The 27,056-nt window shown below is 42.2% G+C and overlaps 1 protein-coding gene across 2 annotated transcripts in view; it reads left to right on the forward strand.

Moving 5' to 3' along the window:
• RAD51B (RAD51 paralog B) overlaps positions 1–27,056 on the forward strand; it is a 665,539-nt gene that overhangs the window by 15,983 nt on the left and 622,500 nt on the right. For both annotated transcript variants that reach the window (XM_090033201.1, XM_090033202.1), the window contains exons 7-9: positions 11,434–11,570; positions 15,966–16,085; positions 17,624–17,807. In XM_090033201.1, coding sequence (XP_089889327.1) covers positions 11,434–11,570; positions 15,966–16,085; positions 17,624–17,807 — 441 coding nt within the window. The remainder of the gene's footprint in view (positions 1–11,433; positions 11,571–15,965; positions 16,086–17,623; positions 17,808–27,056) is intronic.

Here is a 27,056-nt window from a genome sequence, read left to right on the forward strand (position 1 = left end):
TACCGGCTCCGGGAACTTGAAAAATTCCTTGGTTAATGATGCTGCAGCATAGTTTGCCCACCCCAGTTGTTGCTATTACAGCAGTAGCACGCTGCCTGTAAACCTCACTGCTGCTGAGGTGTGGGTTCTGTGTGGGGTTTGCCATTCTGGCACCTCCACTAAGTTGTCACCAGGAGCTGGTGCCCCTGCTTACCCTCCTCAAATTACACTACTGCTTATAGATGGGCACATTGCCCTCCCTTAAACTTTGAACACTTCAGGTTGTTCAGGGGTTCAGGTAAGAGATTCTACAGAGGGCCTTGTCTTAGCTGATGCTTACTTTAAATAGATAGATTTTAAACAAATTGTAGTCTGTGTTCTTATGCTGAGCCCATCGCTGTGATATCCAAGTGGCTACTCCCTTCAACTCCTGCACACCTTTCAAAGTGTGTAAGAGCCCTCTTCTTTAATAAGTCTTTCTAAGCTCCAGAAATGTTGAGGGGAAGCCTTTTAGGTATTTTCAGGAACTTGCATAGGAATTTTCAACACCTTTGATTTTCATGGTGCAGCTAAGTGTATTGACACTTGACAATCTTAGTTATAACAAAGAATGTTGATACAAGCTGTTACAATGCAACTCTTACGTCCTCAGATTCCTTAGCAATACAGGTGTAGCAAGCTGTTCCATCCATAACCTTGCTTCACTCATGGGGATTTAGTCAACTTGTTTCAGTACATTTAGATCATAACCACTGATACGCCGTCCTGAGCAGTAGCTTGGCATTCCGTTTTGAAGTGGTTAAAACACAGGTATGCCCATATCCTATCCAGAGTTATATACTTAAAACAAATGGAAAAATCTACTTGTATTCAGTATGTGACTTTCAGTTGCTCAGAATTCAGTAGAATTCAGTGAAACCAATTTTCTCTGGAATACTCAAATGCATTTCTACTCAGTAGAGGCTATTATGCCAAATTTCAACTTTCATCTTGGCCATTGTTGCTGTAGAGAAATACAAGCAAGAAGACTGCAGAAATGTATAATGAGAAAAATACATACTTTTCCCACTCCTGAGAAATAAACAGGGATGACCTGCTTATTCTCAACAAGAAATAATCTTTGAAAGAGGAGTGATTTAAAATGGGTTAGATTGAAAACAGTATTGTGGTTTAAATTGTTCTGGTTTCTGCTTTAGTAACCTCTTGTATAACATAAGGGTATGGCCTTAAAAAAGATAAAAGTTTTTATACACTTGGTTTACAGGGATGCACATCCACCCTCCACAGAGTTAGAAAGCAAGTTAAGTTGTGAATTTACTTTAGTCCTTCCTCAGTGATGGGTTTTTCTGACATGGATTTCAATGCCCACTTTAATAATTGGTCATGGAGAGGTCTGTTGGCTATGAGGTCAAGTTGCACTGTTTCAAGCTCAAGGGGATTTGCACTGTAGCTTATTTTGAATTTTTGGAGAAAGGACATGAAGGCAGGGTAGATATATATGTACCTTTGGGGGAAAGGATTGGAATCAGAGTCAAAGGTAGGGTTTGAAGGGACCTCTGGAGGTCATTTAATTTAACACCTACCTCGGGGATCTTCCCTTTCCAGCGATCCCAAATAAATCCTTGTTTAACCTGTTACTAAAACTACACAGTCACATGACTACAAGCTGTGGCACCTCTACTTGCCATAGGTAAAGAAGGGGGGCAGTAGTGGTCTAGCTAATCTCTGGCTTGTTGAGATGAAAGAGCTGCTCTTTAGGCAGCCAGGACCAGCAGTAGGTCAAACGGGATCTTAACATTGTGGGATACCTATCCTTTCAGAGAGTGGTTATCCTTAGTGGAAGGTGAGGACATAATTCCTGGACATGCTTCTTGCTGCCTAATGATTACTTTAGTAGCTGACCTGGATGGACCTTAAACTACTTTTCCTCCGGGTTCCAGTTTCTTTTAGACATTGGGACAGTTGGTGGAAACAAAGCACTGTGTGTGTCTGAGGAAGATACTGCAGAGTTGAGTTTTCTCTCTTAATTGAAGGAACAATGGATTGACATAATTCACATGAGAGATGGCAGGAGTGAGTTGGGGCATTTGTGTAAGTGTGTTCTGCAGAGGGGAAAATACTCATTTGGACTCTATATAAATGAAATAAGATAAAACTGCTAATTATGACTATACAGGTTTTCCTTGATTTTATGCAGTACATGCGTTCCCACAGAATGGTACATAAATCAAATTTGCACAAAGTGAACCCACTTTATAATGTAACAAGTAAGGATACGTTTCCATGGTGATGAGGGAAGGAGGGAATGAAGCTGGGACTAGGGAATAGGTTGGGGGAGTGGTGCGATGCAGTCCTTCGGCATCTCCCGGGGCTGCAGCAGGCAGCAAACTGGTGGGAATTGTGAGTGGGTTTGGAGCAGGAGTACGCAACTCTTGCTGCTACACACACACCCTGGGAGGGCTGTGGGTTGGGGGGCTGTGCCGGGCTCCTTCTGAGGGGGCGCAGGTCCCTGGATTTGCGTGCAGGACTACAGCAGGCTACTGCTGCAGGCTGGGGCCAGCAGTGGCACCAGGCTCTACCCAGTGCTTGATGAGCAGGTTGGGAGGGCGAATTTTGGGGTGGCAACAGACCCCCTCCCAGTGCCACCGCCTGCCTCAAGTGCTGGGAAGAGCCCAGTGCTGCTGGTGGCCCCAGCCTGCAGTGGCAGCCTGTGGTAATCCCGTGTGCAGATCCAGGGCCGCATGCCCCCCTGGGAAGAGCTGGGTGCAGCCCTGAAGCCTGCAGCCCTCACGGAGGGTTGTGTAGCAGCAAGAGTCATGCCTCCTGCACCCATTCACAGTTCCCACCACCTTGCTGCCTGCTGCAGCTTCTCCCTGGTCACCCCAGTCCTTGCTGGAGTGGCCACAGGAGCAGCCAACACCAGGTGCCTGTAGCTGTTGGGCTGCACCGTGACCTGAACCTCCTGGGGCTCCACTTCTCCCCACTCACCCCAGCTGCTGCAGCAGACCCAGGAGCAGCTGATACCACCTGTCTGCACCACAGCACAGCGCAGCCCAGGGCCTGGGATGAGTGGGGACAAATGGAGCCCCGATCGCGTAAGAGTGAATTTACCTCATATATAAGGGAGTTTGGGTAGAAAAAGGGTGATCACATAAGAGCAAATTTGCATATATGGAACCCACATAAATCGAGGGAAATGTGTATACCCTGTGGAGATCCTGTAGATGGTTCTGAAGATCCATGGGATCAGCACAAAAAACATTGGTAGATTTAATAACATTATGGTGCATATTTTGTGTTTTCGTCATGATCACAAAGTGACTTTCATTCAGCTTGGGCAGTACATTATGCATGTCATGTCCCTCTGCGGAGCTGGATAGGAGGTGTTGGTAGAGATTGTTTCATTGGGATTGGCTGGCCACTGTCTTCATGAGTTAAACCTCCAAATGCGCAAGATGAAAAAAATACCCCAATTCCAAAAGTCACAAGCTTTGCAGTGGAATTGCAAAACAATGCAACTCTACTTCATTTACTATTAATAGAACTAGGGTAAAAGCCCGTCAAAAGTGATGGGCAAAAATAGGCTACTTGTTATAGGGTACCATTTTTTTGTTATCCACTGAATCATTACCAACTTGAGCTGTTCTGCCTAGTCTTCTATACAGTGGGTATCCATCAACATTTCCAAGTGTCTCTTCTCTAGACTCCTTCAGATATTTCTTCAGACATTGATGATTTTTCGTGCATGGTACATTGGAGTCTATCCTCCACATGGTCCGTGAATCATTGTCACGATGATCCTTGCTCAACAGGCAATGTACTATTGTACAACTGAATGTTTGTTTTAAAGTTGAGGTAATTCTCGTTGTTATCAAATCATGCAAATACTCTGGAAATGGTCTTCTTGGAGGCAGAATCATTTTACCCTAATGACAACAACTCTGGATGGGTCATCTAACAGTCTTTCAGCTTGGAAGTTTAAAGAGTTACAAAATTGGCACACCATGTTCATCAATCCACAGCTTCAATCTCATCTTCAGTGAATCTTTTGTTGTCTATTCTTTTAGTCTGTCTTCTGTTGCCTCTGCAAACCCTTTGCCTTTCAGTTGCATCACTTATACAATGTCCTCTTTGCTCATCTGTTACATTTTGTCTTACTCTTCCCATTCTTTCTGCATTCAATTGCCATCTGTTCTCTGCTTCACCTTGGTAAGGGTGTTATGGGTTAAAGTTAAAGTAAGGGTGTTAAGGGACAATTTTTGCTTAGACACTGAGAGTACACCATAACTGATTGAAATCAGTCACTAAAAGTCCAGAAAAGTGAGAGCAAATATGTTTTTTTTTGAGTATGACAAAATGATAAAGACACAAATGTAGCAAATTATTATAGAGGATTTTTGGTATGAGGCAGAGGTGTAAAAAATATGGCCTATGGGTCAGTCCTAGCCTGCAGGGCTGCATCATTGAGATTGAAAGCCACTGGGTAAAGATCAGATGGGAGTGCAGCACAAGGGATATCATGGGCATCTGTTACAAACTTCCAAACTAAGAGGAGAAGGTGGATGAGACCTTCTTTTAACAAGTGATGGAAGCTTCCAAATCATAGGACTTGTTTTTTGTGGGGGACTTCAATTACTGGGGCCTCTGCTGAGAGGGAGAGACAGCAGTGCAACAGCAGTCCAGCATGTTCCTGGAATGTGTTGGGAATAACTGATTCAGATGGTAGAGGCCAGTGAGTGGAGTAGTTCTTCTCAACTTACTGCTCATAAACAAGGAGGAATTGGTTGAGAATGTGAAGTTGGAAGGTAAGTTGGATGACAGTGATAGAGTTCAGGATCCTAAGGGAGGAAGAAAGAGTACCAGAATGACGCTGGACTTCAGAAAAGCCAACTTTAACGAACTCAAGGACCTCTTGGGTAGGATCCCTTTGGAGTCACCTCTGAGGGGAAAAGACATCATGGAGAGCTAGATGCACTTAAAGGAGACTCTCTTAAGGGCACAGGAGTAAACTGTCCTGATGTGTTGGAAGAATGGGAAGTGCAACAGGAGACCAGTCTGGCTAGATTCAAGGAGTTGAAACTCAAAAAGGAATCCTATAAAAAGTGGAAACTTGGTCATAGTACTAGGAAGAATACAAGAGTATCACACAGGCATGCAAGGAAACCAAGGTACAATTTGAGATATAGTTGGCAAGGGATATAAAAGGCAATAAAAAAGGGATTTTATAGATATATCAAAATAAGAGGAAGACCAGAGATTCCATAGGTCCCGTACAGAAGGTGGAAGACAATCTGGTCATAGATGATGGAGAGAAGGCTGAAATATTAAATGCTCTTTTTACTTCAGTTTTCACAAATAGGGGCAGGTACCAGATGATGAGTGCAATTGGCAGCCAAGGTAGGGAGGGAGACAATCAGTCTAGAGCAGATGTTCCCAGCCTTTTTAGATCAAGGACTGGCAAACCACGGACCGGAAGTGACTGCAGACCGGCAGACTGAGGACTGGCAAACTGCAGTCTGGAAGCGACCGGCATACTGTGGAGTGGCAGTCAGCCTTTTTTAATACTGTTTGCCGGTCTGTGGTCACAGTGGGTTGACCGCCAGTCTGTAGTGTGCTCGTCACTTTCAGACTTCCAGTCTGGCAGCCAGCCTTCCTGTGGACCATCAGCTAACCCAGCACTGGGCTGTGGCCTGGGGGTTGGGAATCTCTGGTCTAGAGTAATGGAAGACTAGGTTAGGGATTACTAAAAGAAGCTAAATGCTTTCAAGTTGGCAGGGCCAGATGGGATGTACCCAAGGCTACCAAAGGAATTGGCTGAGGTGATTTCAGTCATTGGCCACTTTTTTTTTTTTCATAATTCATGGAGGTTGGGTGAGGTCGCTTGGAAAAAGGCCAGTATAGGGCAACAAAAATGATCAGAGGCCTGGGTTATGAGACTTTTAAGGAAAGGCTGAAAGAACTAGGGATATTTAGCCTGAAAAAGAGAAGGCTGATAGCAGTCTTCAAATACCTGAAGGGTGACTACAGAGATTATGAAGGTGAGCTTTTTTCTGTGGTTGTAGGAGACAGGCATAGGAGCAACGACCTTGAGCTGCAGCAGGGAAAATTTCTGTTGAAGATTAGGAGGAAAATTAGGTTACCTAGAGAAGGTGAGGAATCTCCATCCGTGGAAACTTTCAAAAGCAGGTTAGCCAGACACTTGGCCTGGAAGGTTTAGTTGGGGATGGTCCTGCTTTGGACAGGGGATGGAACTAGATGCTCAGGTCCACTTTAGCCCTACTTTCCTATAGTCCTGCGAACTGCAGTACTGCCTTTGAGTCTCAGATGAGCCTGAGTGCTGCGTGCAGCACACATCAGCCCCGATCTTGCTCACTTCATATGGCGTGTGGAACTAATTTGTTGTGTGCTGTATGTAGTGCATGGGGCTAGACATTGCATGTGCACTGCATGTAGAGCACAGGTCTGGTGTGGGATGTGCGCTGGCTGTCGCATGCAGGGTTGGTTCATGGGTCTGATTTGACTTGCAGCCTAACCCTGCAGTCCTCATCTGGTCTGCAGGGCCAGGTGAGTTTGATACCCCTGCTGTAAGGCAATCAAGTGTCTTGTGCATCTTCAAAATGGCTGTATAGCGTGCAGATCTTAGATGCCTTACCTCCTCTTGGTCAAAAGTAGTCCTGGTGTCTGTGGTCTGTGATCTGTATTGCTGTCTTAATAGCCAACATTACTGTGGGCCACATAATAGAACTAACAGGGCCATTATTGATCTGCTGACCACACTTTGGGTATTTTGTTATTAGATGGTTGTTTCAACTTGGGAGAAGCCTTCAGAAACCATGTATCTGGGAGCATTCACTTCTCAGTTGATGTGGCTTATCCTTTTGCTGTTTCTTTCTCCTTCCTCCTATTTTATCTAACAGAAAGGGTAGTTGGAAACTTGGATTTTGAATACATGAGCCGTGAGGGTGAGGGTTTTAGTGGTATCTTTTAAAGCTAAATCTTGTGCTTGTTTTTTGAGAGCTAGAGGCAAATGAGTTGCACTATACTGGTTCCAGCCATTTTCCCCCAAACCACTATTGGAGTTTAAATTGGAAATTGAATCATAGCTTAAATGTTGTGGTCAAAAGTCAGGACTCTTGGCCAAATCATCTGAACAAAACTGAAGTAATGAGTTCCCAGATATTTAGGAGTTTTTAATCTCCTGGGTAACTCTGAAGAATTAACTCTTCAAGATTTAATTCAACAAATAAGCTATTCAGATGTGCCAGAGAAAATAGCGTACAACTGACTGAAAAAGAAAAAAATGCATTTTAATAGGCAAAAATAAATTAAATGTTCTTTTAGTTTTGAAGGATGGACTCTTGATTTCAAAACCAAACTTGAACTAAGACAGATGTAACCAACTGTCTGCAGAGTTTGGATTTGAATTGTATTAGGAGAATTTTAGCTCTTTTTTTCTTTAAAAAATCCAGACAAACCCTACAGTATTTTTTCTTTCTCAGAGTTGATTGGGCTGAAACGTTTTAAAAGAGTACTGGGTTGAATAAAAATATTATATCAGTTTTAAATTCTCCAGTGTGCATACTTTTAAATCACGATTGCGTATCTATTAAGTGGATTAGGCTCTGCTGAAATGTGAAGAATTTTTTTATTGATCCATAGGACAGATACAGTATAAAAGGATTAGCTTCCCTACACTTCTATAAATTGCTTTGGCAGTGTTGCCAGATGGACCAGATTTAAGGGTGAGAAAATTCTGTCTCCACAATCTAATCGGTCATTAGCAGCTCTGTTTTAGTTGCTGTTGTAGTGATGCTGACTGTGAGGTACAAAACTGCTTACTTAGGAACTAGATTGAAACCAGCAAGTTTATAACGCGTGCCTTCAAATGTCAATTAGATAGCAGTCCCTTTTTTTTTTCTTACTACTTATCTGTTCTAGACTAAAAGCATGCAAGATGCTGTCTGAATACAAAACTAAGTTACTTGGTCCTCAGTTTTAAATCACAGGCTATATAATAATCATCATCACTATCATCATCAGACCTTTGCTCCAGAGGTTTTTTGTGTTTGTTTTGCTTTTAAATGCTTTAAATATTACAGGCATGTCTGCAGGTATGTACCTCCTTTCTGCTTGATCAACTTACAGCACCTGAAGAAATAAATGATGTCCATTCCTGTGCACCTCCCAGGCAGCACTTAAACTATAGATGCTTTCGTGAGGGTCCTTTCTGTCTTGCCAGGATTGACCAAACACTGTAATTTAACAAGAGGATTGATGTCTTCCTCCTTCATTCATTTCCAGCCTTGTTCCTAGCCAGAAACTGCTGGCGTGGTTATTTGGCTGTCTTGGTCTGGAGGATGTGCAGTAGTTTTAAACAATGTTTTTTTCACTTAAAAATATGACAACTCTGGCCAATGTGATCAATAAGAATTTAGATGCAGTAGGGACTGCTACTTGCATTGATATACGTCTAGCTTTCTCATCCCTAATTCAATTAATACAGAGCATATGCTACAGAGCATATGCCTGAACAAGAGATGGTCAAAATGTCTTCAAGTCGAGACTTAAAGGGGTAATTTTGCTTGGCTTGCAGACCCAGTAAAAAGAAAAAAAAGCATACTGTGTTGGTTAGTATTTTCCTCAGTAAACAGACAGGGAACTTAGCATTAGCTAGCTCTTTCGCTGGGTGTTTTCTAACCCTTGTCCAGTTCTGTTCAAGTCATCATGCTCCTTAGAATGATGCTGTAGGGTATGTAAGTGCCAAGTGTACGTTTCTAGACAATAATTTAAATATAATCTTGTTTATGTGTTTATTTTATGAATTTGTCTTGGTTTTAATAGTCTTGGCATTTGTCAGTGGTGGGGGAGTCATGTTGTGCCATGTCTTTGGACCTACCTCCAGCTGTGCTCTTAATAGGGTTAATGCAGACCCATAGCTCTCTATTGTAGCAAACCTGGATCATTTCACATGAGCATTTATTCTACTTTAGAGCTCTGGTATTAAAACTACTTTTCTGTCATCTTCCAAGAAAACTATGACAGTGAAACTTGCTTTTAAACAACATTGTATTACAAAACTGACTACAATTTCATATCCAACCATAAGACACAAAACTACTTTGTGATCTCTGAGGTCTGCTGCAGGCAAAGTGCAACCTATTGCCAAACTATATTCAGTTTGAAGATTCATAATCCCAAGGCGCTTGCACATGTGATGAAAAATTCCCTTTGTGTGGCTTAATGGTGTCATACATTATACATATGAGAGTTTTGGGGTTTTAAATGAGTTTGCATCATTGCAAACTTAACTATGTCTTGATATAGTTTAGTTTGCAATGTTGCAACTTGAAACATTGCAGCCATTAGTCAGCTTGGCCCCCCGCTGCAGGAGAGGCGGACAGCTCCTCAGAAAAAAAAGATTGGGCCCCTCGCTGCTTGTGCTTTCAGCAGGTTTCTGAGGCTAGTAGGGCACCCAAGGCCACCCACAAACTGGCTGGCTTACCCCTGGTGCATTGTGGGAAGGTGGTAGGAGGGTGGCTGGGTGTGCTGGCAGCCAGAGAAGGTGGCAAGGATGGTGCACAAGGTACAGGGCCGCCCAGGCAGGGTGCTAGCTCCTCCGAGCCCTCCCAGGCTTCCAGTGTCCTGTGCGCTGTCCCTGCTGCCTTATCCAGCTGCCAGCACAAGCAGTCACCCTCCTGCCACCTACCCTCACTGCCCCAGGGGCAAGCCAGCCCCTTCCCAGGTGGCCCATGTGTCCTGCCAGCCTCAGGAGCCTGACAAAGGCAGAAGCTGCAAGAGGCCCAATCCTTTTTTTTTTTCTGCAGAGCCTGCCCATCTCTCCCATGGCCAAGGGGCGAGCTGACAGATTAATGGCCTCCTGGCTGCGGGAGAGGTGGGGAGGCTCCACTGGAGGGGGAAAAAAAAGGATCGGGCCTCTTGCCACTTCTGCCTTTAGCAGGTGTCTGTGGCCTCCAGGACACTAATATATATGCAGGAGTGACGGAAAAATAAAACCCGCTATTTCAATTAAAATCACCGTTTCAATTTAGGGGGCATAGAATGCAACCCTAAGGATTAAAACCCCATCACATGTACAAGTGCTCCCAGAGACTCACATCTGTTTAATCTGTGTGGCTTTTCTTCCAGATCAAATTGTAGTTCAATATGCTAGAGCCATTTCATGCAATTTAGGTGTATTCTTTAGGATCCTGGCTAATTAACAGTCACCTTGATTGAATATAGTTTATAACTTAAAGCTGTCAAACTGCTCTGGCTTTTTGAAATGCTGCTGATATAGGGTCTTGGCTATAATGAGATAAGAAATAAAGTGCAAACTGAACAAGTTCAGGGTACAATTCAGGCTATAATTCTTTGTGAGTGTAACTGCATCAGTGCTTCTCTAGGCCTTCCTACATATTCAAATTAAAGCTGGATAGAAACCAGCTATGGAGTTGTTACACATTTTCAAGCACTAACTTTTTAGCTGGTTTATTTTCTTTATAGCTGGATCATCATTTTATGGCATGATAATTACTTTGCATGTGTGGCTGGTCTAAATTTATTGTGTGATTAACCAGTTAATTGTATAATATATGTAACTTATAGCAGGGGCCTCTGAAACATGCATGTACTTCTTGGCTCCCTAGATAATTTCACTGGAATGGGAGTTCTGCAGCCCAATTATGACTCTTCAGTATCAAAAGGAATTATTTTAACATTGATCCATTTTAGCAGATGGAGTTGGGAAAGGGAGGGAAGAGAAATAGGAGTTGTAGGGAAGGCAGCGTGGAGGGGAGAAGATTTTTCAAAGGTAGGGAAGAATGAGATGGACAGAGAAAGGAGGGTGAGGAAGGAAGATGACTAAAGGGTTGGGCCATAGGTAATGTGTAGGCAGTGCACCCCCCCCCCCCCCCCAAGAGAAGCACCACCGACGCTGCCAGTGGTGCCTGCAGGTGGTTGCCGCTTGTCACCCCCTTTCGCTCCTCCCACTGTTGACACTGTCAGTGGCATCTGCGGCCAGTCCCCAGTTGCCACTGTCGGCGTCTGTGGGTGGTCATTGACTGCTGGTCAGTGTTCACCCCCCCCACCGCCCGACACTGCTGTGACCACCTATGGGAGCTCCCCTGTTTGGCCTGCCCCCGCAGGTTGGGCTATGGCTAGTTCTAAAGGGAAGTAGATTTTTTTTCACCAAGTGATACTGAAGATAAGGTGTCAAACAAATAAGAAGTAATGAAAAGTATAGTTGCCACCAAAAAGCCTCATTTTACCCTAACTTTTGGGTTGACCTCTGACTGATACCAGTAGGATCTGGGTGGTGGGTCAAAGGATAGAGGGCATGAAGTCCTCACTGCACATTTTGGGTGATGAACATTTATTAAATATTGAATTATAACTTTTCCATGAAGCGGGTGTGACACCACTGGTTCATAATGATACTTACCTTTCTTTTTTTAGGTAACTGGCCCACCAGGTTGTGGCAAAACTCAGTTCTGTATTATGATGAGTGTGCTGGCTACTTTGCCTACCAGCCTGGGAGGACTAGATGGGGCTGTCATATACATTGACACAGAGTCTGCATTCAGTGCTGAAAGGTAAGGAGTATATATTTTAAAATGCTGATGTATATATTTACAAAGCTTTCCAAGTGGTAATTAACCACCACAACATATCTGTTAGGGAAGACAGCCATTTTACAGATGGGGAAGCTAAGGTGCAATGTCTGTGTTCATAAAGTCTTTGGCATCCCAATTTCTAGTCCTGATGTAATCACTAGAAACTGTGTTCCTGTATAGATAATTAAATTTGCAACTGAAAAATAGCACGTCCAATATATCTTTCTTTTGCATCTTAGTTTCTGGAGTTAGCAGGGAAATTTTGGGGGAAGCAGAAGTTCAGTAAGTCAACATACTGAATACAGGCAAAATAAAAATGATTGCTTATCATCCATATAAGAGACGTTTGGCCTGTTGACTGGATGTGGCCCAGCTGATGGATTTATGTGGCTGGAATCTGCATTGTCTGTATGTATGTATTTATGTGGCGTTAGCATCTGAAGTAATCATTTAAGAAAAAAGTAAATTTCTAGCCTTTGTGGTTGTGAAATTAATCTTGCAAATGTTTGAAGTTAGTTTAAACATAGAAATCATTGTAGGTTTAGGAGGGAAGAAAGCCTGAAATGCTAACTCTGAGAAGGGTATATTTCTTTGCCTGTATTAATGTTATTGAAGTCAATACTTTGTGATTTTGATTCTTTGAAATATCAGCTTTGTGGGAAGCCCAGTGGGAGAATTAGAAATTGATACAAGGGTGCAAATGCAGAAGTAAGAGATACAACCATGGAAGTGGGAAGTAAATAGGAGGATAGTGAAGGGACAGAAAAAAATGTCGCTGTTCCTAAAGATGAGAGCTTTTTTCCCACTGAATAATGCTAAATGTGACTTAACAGATGCTAGTGATAGTTGAAAGTGTTGTTACTACAACCAGACCATACCCTACCTTTCATTTTTGTTCAAACTTCCCGTTGCTGTGCGGGAATCTTGCAGTGGACTGAGGTGTATATATAGTTCAAAATTTATGATACACTAAGATTAAAAGTGGAATTCAGCCCTGTCCAAAATCTTAATATTTTTGTTCTAAATACTAACAAATGGAATAAAGCAAATATTGAGAGTATTTATCTATTAGTAATTTATTTAAAATAGAAGAGCATTGAAAGCCTTACTTGGGGATGTCTTTACTGAGAGAGAAAATCACTGAATCGGAGAAGCCCAATAGTAGGCAGTTCATGGACCCACTGTATTTCCAGATCCCTGCAGCAGGGATCTCAGTATTTTGAAACCACCTAACAACAACAGGAGATAGAAAAGCAGAGCAGCAGAAACAGCATGTCATGGACCGAATCAAGAATCCAGCACCACCAGCCCCATACAGAAACACATGCCTGAGCTACAGTAGAGTCTGTTGATCCTGGGTAGGCATCATCAGCCATCTTTGGATGCACAGATAAGATGATCAGCCTAGACTGCAAGGGATTGCTGAAGAAGATAAGTATTTCCAGAATTAGAAAAATGGAAGTTGTTGCCATAGCACTGGCTTTTCTCTATACTTTCAGTAGAAGGATGCATCCATTTGAATCTATATTTTAGCCTTTCATTAGGTCTATGACTGGGTAAGAATCACTGGAAATTAAAGCCCAGAGATCTACCACATTGTTTTGGTCTTGACCTCTTAGGAAAGTTGTTATACTCCATTTGGTCTTTGGCCTCTGCTAATAGTAACAAGTAACATTTAGCATTTGCTGAACTGTGCACTTATATGGAATTCCCCTCCTGGAAGTGTGTGCAGCAGCAGGGATCTGCCCCCCTGTGCCCGCAGCAGGCAGCCTGCATCTCCCCCTCCACATGGGCTCTGTTCTGGCCATGCTGTCTGTCGGGGAGGGGGAGCTGGGCTCCATGCTCCTCTCCATCACAGCAGCCACTACCTCCCGTGGGCGCCAGCTGGGGCTTGGATGCTGCTGTGGGGAGCAGGGGGCTGCAGATCCAGGTCCCTGGCCCTGTAGCCCTAGCAGTTAGGGGCTTCCTCTGGCAGGGCTGGAGGGGCTTGGGGGCTTTGGCTGGGGAGTGAGGAGCACCAGCAGGACCCAGTGGCTTTGGCTGGGGAGTGAGCGACACCAGCAGGGTTGGGGGGCTCTGGTTGGTGAATGAGGGGCATTGACCAGGGGGCTGTGGGTGTGGAGTGAGGAGCAATGTCATGGGCAAGGCACCAACATATTAGGCCTGCTCAGCACCACAAGGCAGGGGAGTTGTGGGAGAGCTGCAGCTGGACCTGCATCCTGGTAAGTTAAGGGGGCAGGGGGATCTTTGATTTTCCATGATAAAAAAACCAAAATAATCAAATGCCAAAATTTATAGGTATAGAATTTATTTTATTATAGTGACTTGAGGTACAGGTAAGCTTCCAAGTTGCTTTAAAATTGTTAATATATCAATAAAACATTGTGTTCAACTGATACCTCCCCCTCCCCTGTGTGTGTGTGTGTATGTATATATATATGTGTGTGTGTGTGTATGTATATATAATGGTGTTTCATTTTAATCATAGAAAAAACATAGATTTGGGGGTTTTAAATCAGATAATTTGCATTCTTCTCCCCCTCCCCCCCCCACCTGTCCCCTGATTATCAGAGAATTTTTTATTTTTAAATGAAGAACAGCAGGATTCCTGGTGATGAGGCCAGGGTCCCAGCTAGTTGCATGAAGCTGTCTCCTTTTAACCAGCTTCTGTTTGGTTTTCTCTGAGCTGCAGTTGAGCCAGATGTTGATCTCCCGTTGTCACTGTGACATCCTTGCAATAATTGTATTTATTAACACAAGTACCTTCTATGCTGTATCTTACAACTTCCCGTTGTATTTTCATGCTAGTTGCCCCATGACACTCAACATACATCAGTTTGAAGGTTAGTTGCCATGCAAAATAAGTTGGTTATTTAGACAGCCCCTGGAATATGCCTGTTATGTAATTTACTATGCCATGAGCAATTTGCACTGAAATTTTAGCTGCAATAGAAAGAATACTAAGGTTTTATGGCTTTGAGATAGGCATGTTAATGTCTCAGTCTAGTCTTTCATGTTTTGTTTTTTGAACTAAGCCATAGTGCTGAAAAGTAACTCACTTAAGATGTTTATAGTTGTAATGATGTTATGAGGTTTTTGTAAAACAGATGAGGAATCTTTTTACGTACACCATTAGTTTTATCTCAAAAGTGCAGTGTTTTGGGAAAAAATCTTACCCACCAGATGTCACTGTCTTCACACATATAGTGAGTAGAGTGAGCACATATTGCACTCAGGAACTTAAGCATTTTCTTACCCTTGTTCTAAAAAGAAACAATTTAGAACATTACAATGGCCCCAAGAGCTAACATTTTTTAAATGTAAAGGCCTAAAGTTAGGCTTCTGAATTGATAAAAATGGTTTCTTTTCAAAGGTGTTGAGTCCCTGCACCTAAGTGGAATCTATGGGGTCTAACACCATGCCGGATTATTACTTACAGATTGAGTACTTTTAGGGACCAGAATTGAAAAACATTGGTCTGCTGTTACAAGTTTTTATATCTGTAGTGGGTTTTCTCCCTTGCATCTTCCTTGTCCAGTGGATCTTGCAATAAGGTCATGATACTGTTTTTATGATGGAGTTTATTGTTAAAACACTCTTTTTTCATAAGTTCTACTTTATGATCTCACTATAGGATTAAAATGGAAGACGAGATGGTGTGGCATGAACAATACTCTTGTTTAAATACGTTTATTTCTGATAAAGTTCCCTTGCTGCAACTTGATAAAGTTAGTTATTAGGAAAAACTTTTCACTTGGAGGGTAGTATAGCACTGAAACAGGTTACCCAGAGAGGTTGTGGACTCTCCAACCTTGGAGGTTTTTAAATCCCAGCTTGACAAAGCCTTAGCTGGGATGTTTTGGTTAAGGATGATCCTGTTTTGAGGAGGAAGTTAGACTAGATGACCTCCTGAGGTCCCTCTCAACCCTCATTTTCTATGATCCTATGATTTTCTATGAATCAGAAATATAATACCATTTGGTGCTCTAATAGGGCCTTTTGTATCAAAATCTTGAAAACTTTACTTTTTATACCATTTCACAAGTTCTTGGTGATACAGAGGTTTTGTTACTTCTAACAAAAGAAGTAGGCTTGTTCCACTTCACTAGTTACTCAGTGGCATGATTCGGAGTAGAATCTTAATTTTCTGTCTTCTAGTGTTGCCACTGGAATGTGCTTCCTTGTTAGAAAAGGAAGTTGGATATTGCTAACTTCCTATCTGCATCTCCTTACCCTTCTCAGATTTATTTCATCTTGTATCTCTTTGTCGCCTCTGATATTGTGGGCAGTTTGGGGGAAATAACAATGGAAGACTGTCTTGTTATACCAGATTTCTGTTGCCTTTTCAGTGACATATCTCTTGGTTTTTGACAGGTTGGTTCAGATAGCAGAACATCGGCTCCCTAATTATTTTGTCACAGAAGAAAAATTGGTTTCTATGACCTGCAGCATCCATCTATATCGGGAGCTCACCTGTGAGAGTGTACTGAAAAGGTATTGTTGCTTGTGAAAACAAACAAGAAGCCCATCTTTGCTGGACTGACTCTTTTACAAATCTTGTTACTTTCCAAGGCTTATGTGTAGAAGTTCATTTCTTTGGGTGTTTACATTACTGCATCTAACAAGTTTGAATAAGTTTTTACTGCAAAAAGTATTTGTGCCATAATGCATATATTTAATCTTACATTATCTTCATACTGAAGCTTTCTGAAATGTTTTGGGGCATCTCATTTAGTGGATCGTCAGTGAATATTAAAGTTCTGAATTTTGTAATACAGTATGCCTTTATACACAGCCAACAGTGCAGAAGCTACACAAAATCTGTTCATAATTTTTATTAAGGGTCTTTTGAATTTACTATTGTGTTTGTTGGGAAAAGGGGAGGAGTTAGATGTACTTTTCTGGGAGGGAAGGGGTGTGAAAGTAGAAATCAGGGGGTTTCCTTGTATCTGGATGTGAATGGTGGTTGGGAGGCATGGTTTGGATTGGTTTGCTTGTGTGGGGGGTTGGGTAGAGGCATTGGGGGAAGGGGGAATTAAAGTATTTAGATTTTGGGGTGTTGTCTGGGTTGCCTGTAGGTTGCTTATTTATTGTAAGGTAGTCTGAGCCTTTTGGATATGGTAGGATATAAATCTAAATAAATAATTAAATCCTACCCCTGGTTCTTATGGGATCTGTGCATCTAATGGGGACTTGGTTTGCTCTGGATCAGTCTTTGGTAGAGTGAGTAAAAGTGGCTCCCTGTTCTTCTATGAGTGTCTTCTTACAACATTTTCCCCCCACCCCATCAGCAATGAAGAAAAGGAGATCTTTGGATCTTGTTGCAGCAGTACTAGGGGTTGGATTAGATGACCTCTGGAGGTCCCTTACAGCCCTACATTTTATGATTCTAGGAGAGGAGGAGTCCTTTCTCAACTGTCAGCCAGAAAAGCCATTATGTGATTTTGTGCTTTCATGTTGTTATTTTGGGTCAACATGTGAAGATACGTTATCATGAAAACAGGTTATGCCATGCTGCTTGTTTTAATGGCAGAGTACCCAACCTGTGTAATAGCTGCAGCCCTGTGAGAGTGTATGCATATATGAAAGCTATTTGGCCATTTTTGTTACCTTCATAAGTATATAGAACAGAACCATGTCCTGGGTTTGTACAGGGCTCCCTGCTAGAAATGGGATGCTTCTATTGTGAGTGAGCTAGAATTGCACAGCATTGCACATACAGCGCTTCTTTGTACAGGGGTTACACAGGATAGACTTGGGACTTGAAAATACACATTTTGTGGATCCTCCAGACCCCACTCTGGGAGAGGCACTTTGTATTACAGGGCTGACTGCAGTATCCTTGTTACTTCTACATCATCCTATCCATCCAGTGATAACAGCTTGCAGTTAGAAGCTTGGCCCTAATAAATATATGATCAGCTTCAGGCCTGTAAAATATTCCTCTTAGGGGTTTTTAAGTGTTAACTAACATTATTCTGTTTAATGGTATTGTTTCAGTTAAGTTTTGTTTTGTTTTCTTTTTTTTGAAGGATTGAGTCTTTGGAAGAAGAAATTATTTCAAAGAAAGTTAAACTTGTAATAATTGATTCTGTTGCTTCAGTAGTCAGAAAAGAGTTTGATACCAAACTTCAAGGCAACCTGACAGAGAGAAGCAACTTTTTAGCTCGAGAAGCATCATTGTTAAAGTATTTGGCTGAGGAATTTTCAATACCAGTAAGTGTTTTGTTTGTTTGTTCGTTTGTTTTTCCTCCTCCCATTTTTGAAAGTCTGACCTAGTGTACTAAGTCATAAAATCAGAAAAGCATTAAAAAACATGTTTTAATGGGCCTGTGCCAGCCAGTTAAGATTAGTAAATTCATGTAAAAAATGAGTACTAGCTTATTTGGTTAGTATAGTACAGGGGTGGACAAAATACGGCCCACGGGCCTGATCTGGCCCGCAAGGCCATTCATTCTGGCCCACGGGGCCCCTAAAAAATGTAGAAAATCAATATTTCTCTGCCTTTGGTTCCTGGGGCTTCTGGCCTGTGAGCATGTGGCTGCCCTGTGCTGGGGGAGAAGGGCGGGGGGGAGGGAAACCCCAGGCAGGGAAGGAGCGTGGGGGAAAGCAGCCCTTTCCCCACCCCATAGCCAGTGCCCTGTGCTGCAGCTGCTTATAGTCCACATGGGCTGCCTGTGCCCACTCTGGACAGCCCTGTGTGGGCTGCAAGCAGCTGCAGCAGGGAGTGCCGACCATGGGGCAGTGGAGGGGCTGCTTTTCCCCCTGCGCTCAGCTTTTCCTTGTGTTCCTTCCCTGCATGGAGAAAAGTGGCCCCTCGCCTGCCTCATGGCTGGCACTCTCTGCTGCAGGCGCTCACAGCCCACGCGGGGCTGTCTGGAGCAGGTACAGGCAGCCCCAGATGGACTGCAGGCGGCTGCAGCATGGGGCACCGGGCATGAAGCGGGGAGGGGCTGCCTTCCCCGCACTCAGCACCAGCTTGTAACCCAGCCCCACTGCCAGGCTGGCAGCAGGGCGGGTTACAAGCTGGTGCTGAGCGTGGGGAAGAGTGGCCCCTCATTCGCCATGTGGCCAGTGCCCTGCGCTGCAGCCACTCAGCCCACCTGGGACTGCCTGTGCCTGCTCCAGACAGTTCCGCATGGGCTGGGAGCACCTGCAGCAGGGAACGCCAGCCATGGGGTGGGTGAGGGGCCGCTTTTCCCCATGCTCAGCACCAGCTTCTTCCCTGCCGGCAGGAGGGGGGTCAGGGCTGTGCACTGCTCCTCACCTGTACCACGGGACTGTGGGGCACTGGGTGTAAGTGGGCGCGGAGCCAGTGGGAGCACGGGGCCTTCACCGTTGTCCTGGGGCCAGTGCCGGTGGGGCCCAGAGCAGGATGACAGGAGTGTGGGGTCCAGCTGGCAGGGGCTGTTTGGACCCAGGCCAGCTCCCCCTGTCTCCCTGCTGGTGCAGCCCAGTCCAGCTCCATGGACCCCTGCCAGCCTGCGCCCTGCTTTGGGCCCCCCAGTGCTAGCCCTGGGACATTGGTCCCAAGACATTGGAACATTGGTCCCAAGATGGTGACCAGGGGGCAGGGCACCTGTCAAGGGGTGGAGCACCTGTCAAGGGGCAGGGCTACCCATGCGGCCCTCGACAGCCTGCCAAATTGGGTAAGCGGCCCTCCGCCCGAAATAATTGCCTGCCCCTGGTATAGTAGGTGACTTTTTACTGTTTTTTCTTTAATATGTATTTTCAGCTTTACAACATTTTCTGCTATTTTCTTTTCAGCAATTCATTTACTGTAGTTTGTTTTGTAAGGCTGATATCAATGTTTCATTTGAATGAACGTGGTTCACTTTGCTTTATAGCTTCTTTCTGACATGGTTATTTAAAATGATGCTTTTTTGTTAGCCTAACCAGATGATGATCTGGGCTTTTTCAGCCATTGTTTTACCATCCTTTTTAAGTTTGTAGAGTTTAGAATGGAGCTTGAGCTCTTCCAGATCATAGTGCTATGATTGTGAGGTTAAGGTCCAGAGGTCCATTTCTTTTTTTTGTGACTTAAAGGACTTGCTGATTAATTGGAGACAGGCAGCGAGTGACACTGCACCAGGCCCCAACATAGAATCATCAATAGGAGAGGGAGGAAAGGGCTTAATATACCACTCATAAAAACCTTCAGTACCAGGACTATGTGAAGTTGACCAAAGTGGCATGACAAGATGTAATCTTTTTAAGTAAAAGGAGGGAAAGTTTTTAGATGCGAGTAAAAACTTCCTAATAGTGAGATCAACTTGAGAACAGAAACAGCAGCAGAGGTGTCAGCAAGGTTCTGCCAGTAGAAATATACAAAACAGAGATAACAGGCTCTACAATGAACTGTAAAGAAACAAACCACAGTAGGGATTGGAGTTAGGTCTCCTCCTTCTGTAACTTCAATGATTTGTGGAACTGTCATTTCAGAGTTACACATGTGCTGGGGAGAACTGATCCTTTTAGCTTCTGAGGAATTGGAACCCTTTTGCTATGTAAAACAGAAAGACCTTTGATAGATGATTTGTGAACATTTTAAAAAATCCTACATCTGTGCCTTTAAAACTGTAAGCAAATGTAGTATCCTAAATTACCGCACCCAGTTATATTTATAGAGCTAAAAAGGAGCCAGGAAAAAATTGAAGTTTTCAAGGAAGTGTGTATTTAATAACACTTTTTATTCATATTTAGGGAAAATATGATGCAGTTCCTTGGCAAAGTAAAAGATTGTAAAATTTATGCTGGAAAATGTTCATTTTTAAAAAATTGATTGTAGTTGATTAAAATTGTAAATTTGAGCAGGCTGAGAGCCATTGAGACCATGCCCATGGCCTTGTTTATGATGAGCATGTCGACAGAATATTAATATTCATCAAATTGAGAAAATGAAAAAAGTTAAAGGTTGTATGCTTGTGCTGTTAATCTAGAAATCCATAGATTTCTTTAATTCCAGGTAAATTGTCTTCAGTTGTTTAAAAGTAAGCAATGACATGGTATTTAAGTTTGCTGGAGCTACTGCATAGCATTTTGAAGTATGTATGTATTTTATCTGGTATCTTCTGGCCACTTATAATGGAAAGAATTAGAGTACAAATCCTTTGGTACAGAGGGTTGGAATGCTGACCAATTTATTTCTGTTTCTGATTGAAACTTGGCATTTTTAATTTGGTTCACAAGGTAATTTTTTTGTTTGAAATTGTAATATTCAACTGTACACAGTAATTATTTTTAAATCTTAGAACTAATAAAAAAGTATTGGAAGTTTACTAAGCTTTTTTTAACCAACAGTATAATTCAAAACTAGTGTTGCTGACTCAGTAGCTAGTTTGCAATGATGTCTACTTGTATTAGATTGTAAAGTTATTAATTATGTGGCAGCTTGTAAAGTTATGGTTTACAATGACTGATGCATTTAATTTTACAAAGGAGTTAAACTTTCCAGGCAGAAAATTATATTGTAATTGTTTTTATTCCTGTTACTATAAGAACGTAAGAAATGGCATGCTGGGTCAGATCAATAGACTGTCGAGCTCAGTAGTCTGTCCTCAACACTGGCAGGAGTGGATGCTTTGGAAGGAGAGCATTCAAGCAGGTAATATCTAAGATGGTTTATCTCCCGTCATACCCTTCCTGGAACCCATCATCATTGGTTGAGATATATCTGAAACTCTTAATGGATTGGTCATCCATGAATTTGATTAGGCCCTTTCCTGAACCTGGTTATACTATCTGCTTCTACAACCTCCTGTGTAATTAGTTATACAACTGTGTGCTGCATAAAAATGTACTTTGTCTTGTTAGTTTTAAACCTACCTTCTGCTAATTTTAGTGGGTGCCCCCTAGTTTCAGTATTCTGAGATCTGGTGAAGAACTTTGTCTACACGCATCATGAATTTATATATCTTGATCATATACCTCTTCAGCCCTCTCTTTTCCAAACTGAAGAATCCTAGTCTTTAGTCTGTCCTGGTATGACCTTGGCTCGTTGCCCTTCTCCATACCTTTTCTAATTCTGCTACAGCCTTTTTGAGATGTGGAGACCAAAACTGTACAGAGTATTCAAGATGTGGCTACACCATGGATTTGTGTAGTGGCATGATGGTATTTGTTTGTTCTGTTTTCATTTCCTTTCTTAATGATGCCGAAAAATGTATTGGCTTTTTTGGTTGCTGCTGGACATTGAGTTGATGTTTTTAGAGAACTATTTCCAATGACACCAAGTCATAACAGCTAGTTCATAACCCAGCATTGTGTACATATAATTGAGGTTATTTTTCCTTATACGCGTTACCTTGAATTTGTCAATGTTTGACGTTCATCTGCCACTATTTTGCCCCCCAAGTTTGCTGAGATCTTTCTGCAGCTCCTCTCTGTCAGCTTCAGATTTGATTATCTGGATCAATTTAGTATCATCTGCAAATTTTGAGATTTTACTATGCTTCCCTATTTCTAGATTATTGATAAAAACCTTGAACAAATCTGGACCTATGTTAATCTACCATGTTATTGGTTAGTTTCCATATATTTATATAGAGGAGTGCAACTGTCATTTTATTTTCCGTATGTGTGTGGTATGTGCAAGGACTTGCATGGATATTTTAAAATTTGTTTAAATTTAATTTTGCACAACAGAATGTAGTGAATCCTGTAAAATAATGTTTTGGAAAGACCTTGTTTTTAAGACCTTCCTGAAAAGGATACATACTTAACAGGCCTGTGCAAAGCGACTAGTATTTGCTTTGGATTCGGTTTCGGCTGATTTGGGGGACAGTGTTTTGATTCGGGACAATGATTCGAATTGCCAAATTGATTTGGCCAAATCTCTAAATCAAACAGGCCTCATCCCCCAAACACTCTCCCCACCTGGCCCCAGCACCCCGGCTCTTTAAAAAAAAAAAAAAGAAAAAAAAGCCCCACACCCACTGGTTGCTGCCAGGTGTGTGTGGGGGGGGCAACCCCCACTGCCCCACACTGCGTGGGGTGCTCTGCTGCAAGCCCCTAGAAGCCCCAGTGGCCGCTACAGCAGCCGATGAGTGCAGAGCTTTTCTTTTCTTTTTTAAGAGCTGGAGCGCTGGGGCCAGGTGGGGCAGCCGTAGATGGGGCTGGAAGAGTGGGTGGGGAGTGCTCAGGGAGGGCTGGAGGGGCAGGAGATGGGGCCTGGTGGGGATCCCTCCATGGTCCCTGCCCCCCTCCGCCTCCTACTTACTAGCATAGAACCTGAGTCCATCTCCCTGCAGCAGCGAGTGGGGACTGCCCGAATCGCCGAATCTCCAAATCTTTCTCCAAATCTTTTCTGAATTGATTCGGACCTTTTTATTGGTCTCCCAGTTGAATTTTGATTCAGAAATTTGGCCGCTGAATCAGGGCTGAATGTCGTCCAAATTCAATCAGCACCCAAAGCTTTGCACAGCCCTAATACTTAAGAACACAAGGGCAGGCACTCTAGATGTCGAGGAACAAAGCATAGGAGATTCAGCAACAGACTGGTCTAGCTAAACAGTGAGCTCTTCAATGAATAGAAACTTAGAAAGGAACCTTACAAAAATTGTAAACTGGGCCATATTACTAGGATTGAGCATAAGAGGTATAGCAAGGGCATGCAGGGAGAAAATAAGGAAGGCCAAACATAAATGAAGATACAGATAGCAAGGGACATAAGGCAATAAGAAAGGAACTTGCAAAATGCTTGCTGAATTGGGACGGCAGTTTAGGAAAGAATGATGGAAGGAAGGCTGAAGTATTTAATGCCATTTTAATTTCAGTCTTCATGAATAAGGGCAGCAATCAGATCATGAGCACAGTTCGTAGCAAGAGAAGGGGAGGAGGTAATCGGCCTAGAACAGGGAAAGAACAGATTAGAGATTACTTAGGGAAACTTTTTTTTCAAGTTAGGAGGCCAGAGGAGATTTATACTGGAGTCCTCAAGGATTTTTCTGAGATAATTGCATAGCCATTGGCTTTTACCTTGGAGAACTCATGGAGGTCAAGTGAGGCCCCATAAAACTGGAAAAAAGCAGAGTTAGTGGTTTTGTTTTTGTTTGTTTGTTTTTAAAGGAAAATCTGGGGAATTATATACCAGTCAGTCCTCAAGATGCAGAAAGATTTATGGATCATGTATCAAGAAATGTATTTCTGAGCATCTAGAGCAGTGATTCTCAATCAGGGGGCCACAGTGGATCTACAGTTTCCTACCTCTTAATGGTCTACATTAGGACTTTGTGACTGATGGCCCATGTGTAGCATGTGGCTTGTGAGGGGTTAAGTTGTGCCCCCTTCTCCCCCACCTACCCAGCCTGTTGCCTGACTGCCACTCCCCCTAATGCTTCCACTGCTTCTGAAGCTGGAGTCTCCAGCTCCCGGTCCCTCCTCCAGCTTCCATATTCCATGCCCGCCCCAGGGGCAGTGCAGCACAGCATAGCACAGGGAGCTCAGTGAGTCTGCCCTCATTGCCCCTCTTCAGTTACATCACTTCAGAGCAGGAGTTCAAGAGCATACAGTGAATAAATCCATGGTTAACATACTGAACAATGAGGGCAAAACAAAATACTAACAATTGCTCATTAAGTGAGCATTCTCCATCCTGTGCATTGAATGAGTCATTAAAAAGAAGAAGAGTTATTTCTTTTACATTTTTTTGTGTAAAATATTAAAAAGATTTTTGTCCTGATATATGTGTGGCATACACTGAAGAAGTAAGGTGATATTACATCATAAATAAGAAAAAGTTTAATTAACAGCACACTGCATTTGTGGACATTTGGATCCAAATGAATACACCAGTAATAAACTCTTCAATAAATTAGTATATTGGTTTATTGTTCACTGGCTTAGAAGTGTTTTTTATCTTTTGCATACCAAAGTGTTTAAACAACAAAGACCACAGTGCTTCAATTTCTTTGCCAGTAAGCCACAACTTTTTTTCAACTTGCTTGAGAGAAGTAGAAGCTAAAACACACTCTGGATTTATACTTTGGTGAACTCTGTATGTGTACATCTCTTACATGCCATGCCAATATGTTGTGCCAGGGTTTTGAGAGGTTACTGAATCACAAGAGGAAATGTTCATCTTTGAATTACATGCTTTCTGAGTAGTTTCCCCAGGAAGAGGGTGGAGTAATACAGTTTGGAGAAATTTTATTTGTAACAATCTTATAATAGTTCATAAGAAAGTGCATCTGTTAAATGATGTATTAATCAATTGGTAGTGTCAAGTAAAAGGGAGCAAAATAATGTGGGGTTTTTTTCTCTCACTTTTAGAGAGAACTGATGCCTCTTTTCCAGTTGATAGATCTAAACCAGGGATGTCAGATGTATGACCCATGGGCCAGATTCAGCCCCTGGGGATCCAAAAGGGGCCAGGAATTTAGGATCACCTTACCAAAATCACATGTGTTAGCAGTGGAACAAGCAGCATCTGTGTTAACCTGTGCCCTGCACAAGCTTTCGTGGGCTGAACCTCCCTTCATCAGATGGTATTGGCCATCCATGTGTTTGTAATTTTATTTAGTCACTCTATATAGGTGCATATCTATTCTGCCTTCTAACCATCCTCTGTACCATTTTTTAAATGGTGATACTAAATCAAACTGCAGAAATCATTCATAAAAATGACTGAGTGAGGTTAAGGTGAAATTCACCCTGGTGCATTTCCACTGATTTCAGTGAATTTACAGCACACTTTATCCCAGGCTGTCCCAAAGGTTCATGTGCATTTGTGAAGAAAACCCATTGTGCTTATTAAGGACAACAATCAACATTGCTAGAAGAAACTAGCTTTTTGTGATTTCTAATTGTTCCCTCTTGTCCTACCGCCACAAAGTTACACACTTGTGATTTTCTTGTATCAGCCATGCTTCCATGGGAAATGGAAGTGAGGTATGTTGAGATTGTGTTCTAACACTTTTATCTACTATTTGATTTTGAGAGTTAAAGAAACATTGGTTTATAAACTCATTTTTTCGCAAATAAATTTCATTTCTTTTGATGTTGACACCTTGGCTTGCTCAATTGTAAGTGTTAAAATGCAGTTTGTGCTAGTATTGACATTGCTGGTTTTACATTTTCATTTTGCTTACATCATGAGAGTAATCTCATCAGCTTCAATTTCGGTTGTTATGTTAGTGCAAAGTTTTGTGCTTGGTTTATGAAGCCTGGAAGGTTTAAATGCAGTATGCTGTTGTTATAATTTTAGAAAAGAAACATCAGTGGGAAATTTTCTATTGACTTTCCAGTTTTGTAAACACTTAGTGTTGATAACTAACTAAGCTGTATACATTATGTGATGTCTGCAGTGACTCTCCTTGTGCAACCAAAAAATTCTTACTGATGACTGTCTTCAAGACGCAAGCATTTCTGTTGGGCAAGAGAATCATCTTCAAACTGAACTCTGTCTTCTCTTTCCTTCTACTTCAGCCTTTCTGCTTGTCAGTAACGTTGGTACTCTGTGTGATCCTGTGCTTTCATTTTTCTGTGTCTGCAGTTTTGTCCTGAACTCTCCAGCCTCACTCTTCTAGCTCTACCTCTGAACAAATCATAGCAGTGTGAGGAAGGCCTAAATAAAACCTGAAATGGAAAGAATTAGAGAAGAAGCCAGAGGAAAAATATATTACACTGATTTTTGCATATGAATATGCATAAAGCTCCTAATTTTTCTATTGCCCATCCATCTGGTTGCTGTAAGATGGTGTTCCCTCACTGTATCCCTAGTCCAACCTCTGTTGTTTTTAGTCCTTTCTGATAAACAGCTCTTTCATTGCTGCTGCCTGTAGCTTCTTAAGGAGCGGCAATATGAAATCTGCATGATTTGTGATCCTTTCATTAGAAGTTTCTGAATATCATCTGTGGATGTGATTTTTCTTAACTTTACTCTTTTGCTTCATGAAAAAGCTGAGACACAGTAATAGAAGAAATGGAGTTGTTTTTTGTATGCACACAAGAAAATGCGCAGATGCTGTTAATTTACAATAATCACATTTGGAAGTTTATCTTTGGAATCACAAGGGGCTGAAATTTTATGTTTATAAATGAAAGTCTAGATTCTGAAGAATGTGCTTACTGTTTTGTTTTATGTGAACTAAAAGTATTTTTTTTCAGTTACTCATGTTCTGTATGTACATTTTTATTTCTACTTTTATATATGTTGTATGGAAGAGAAGGATGCGATTAAGGTAGAAGAGTTAGAACATTACCTTTTATTTCCATCTCTCCTGATTGCTTTCATTGAAGCCGTGGAAAAGTCAATTAAGTTTTACCCCTTTTTTCCTACTGTCAAATAGGATGCTTTGCTGTCTTGTTGTTTGTATCCTAAGGCTAAATCAGTTTCAAAGGCCCAAAGATTCTCCAGTAGATGGATGAAATTCAAAATAAATAGACATTTATGAAAACACTGTTTTCATTCTGTGTGTAAAGGCTGGTACTGTACAAAATTAAACAATTAAGAAACATCACACCCAA

The sequence above is a fragment of the Crocodylus siamensis genome, chromosome 2 (assembly GCF_052110815.1).
Source record: "Crocodylus siamensis isolate JL-2025a chromosome 2, ASM5211081v1, whole genome shotgun sequence".
In the NCBI taxonomy this organism is placed as follows: Eukaryota; Metazoa; Chordata; order Crocodylia; family Crocodylidae; genus Crocodylus; species Crocodylus siamensis.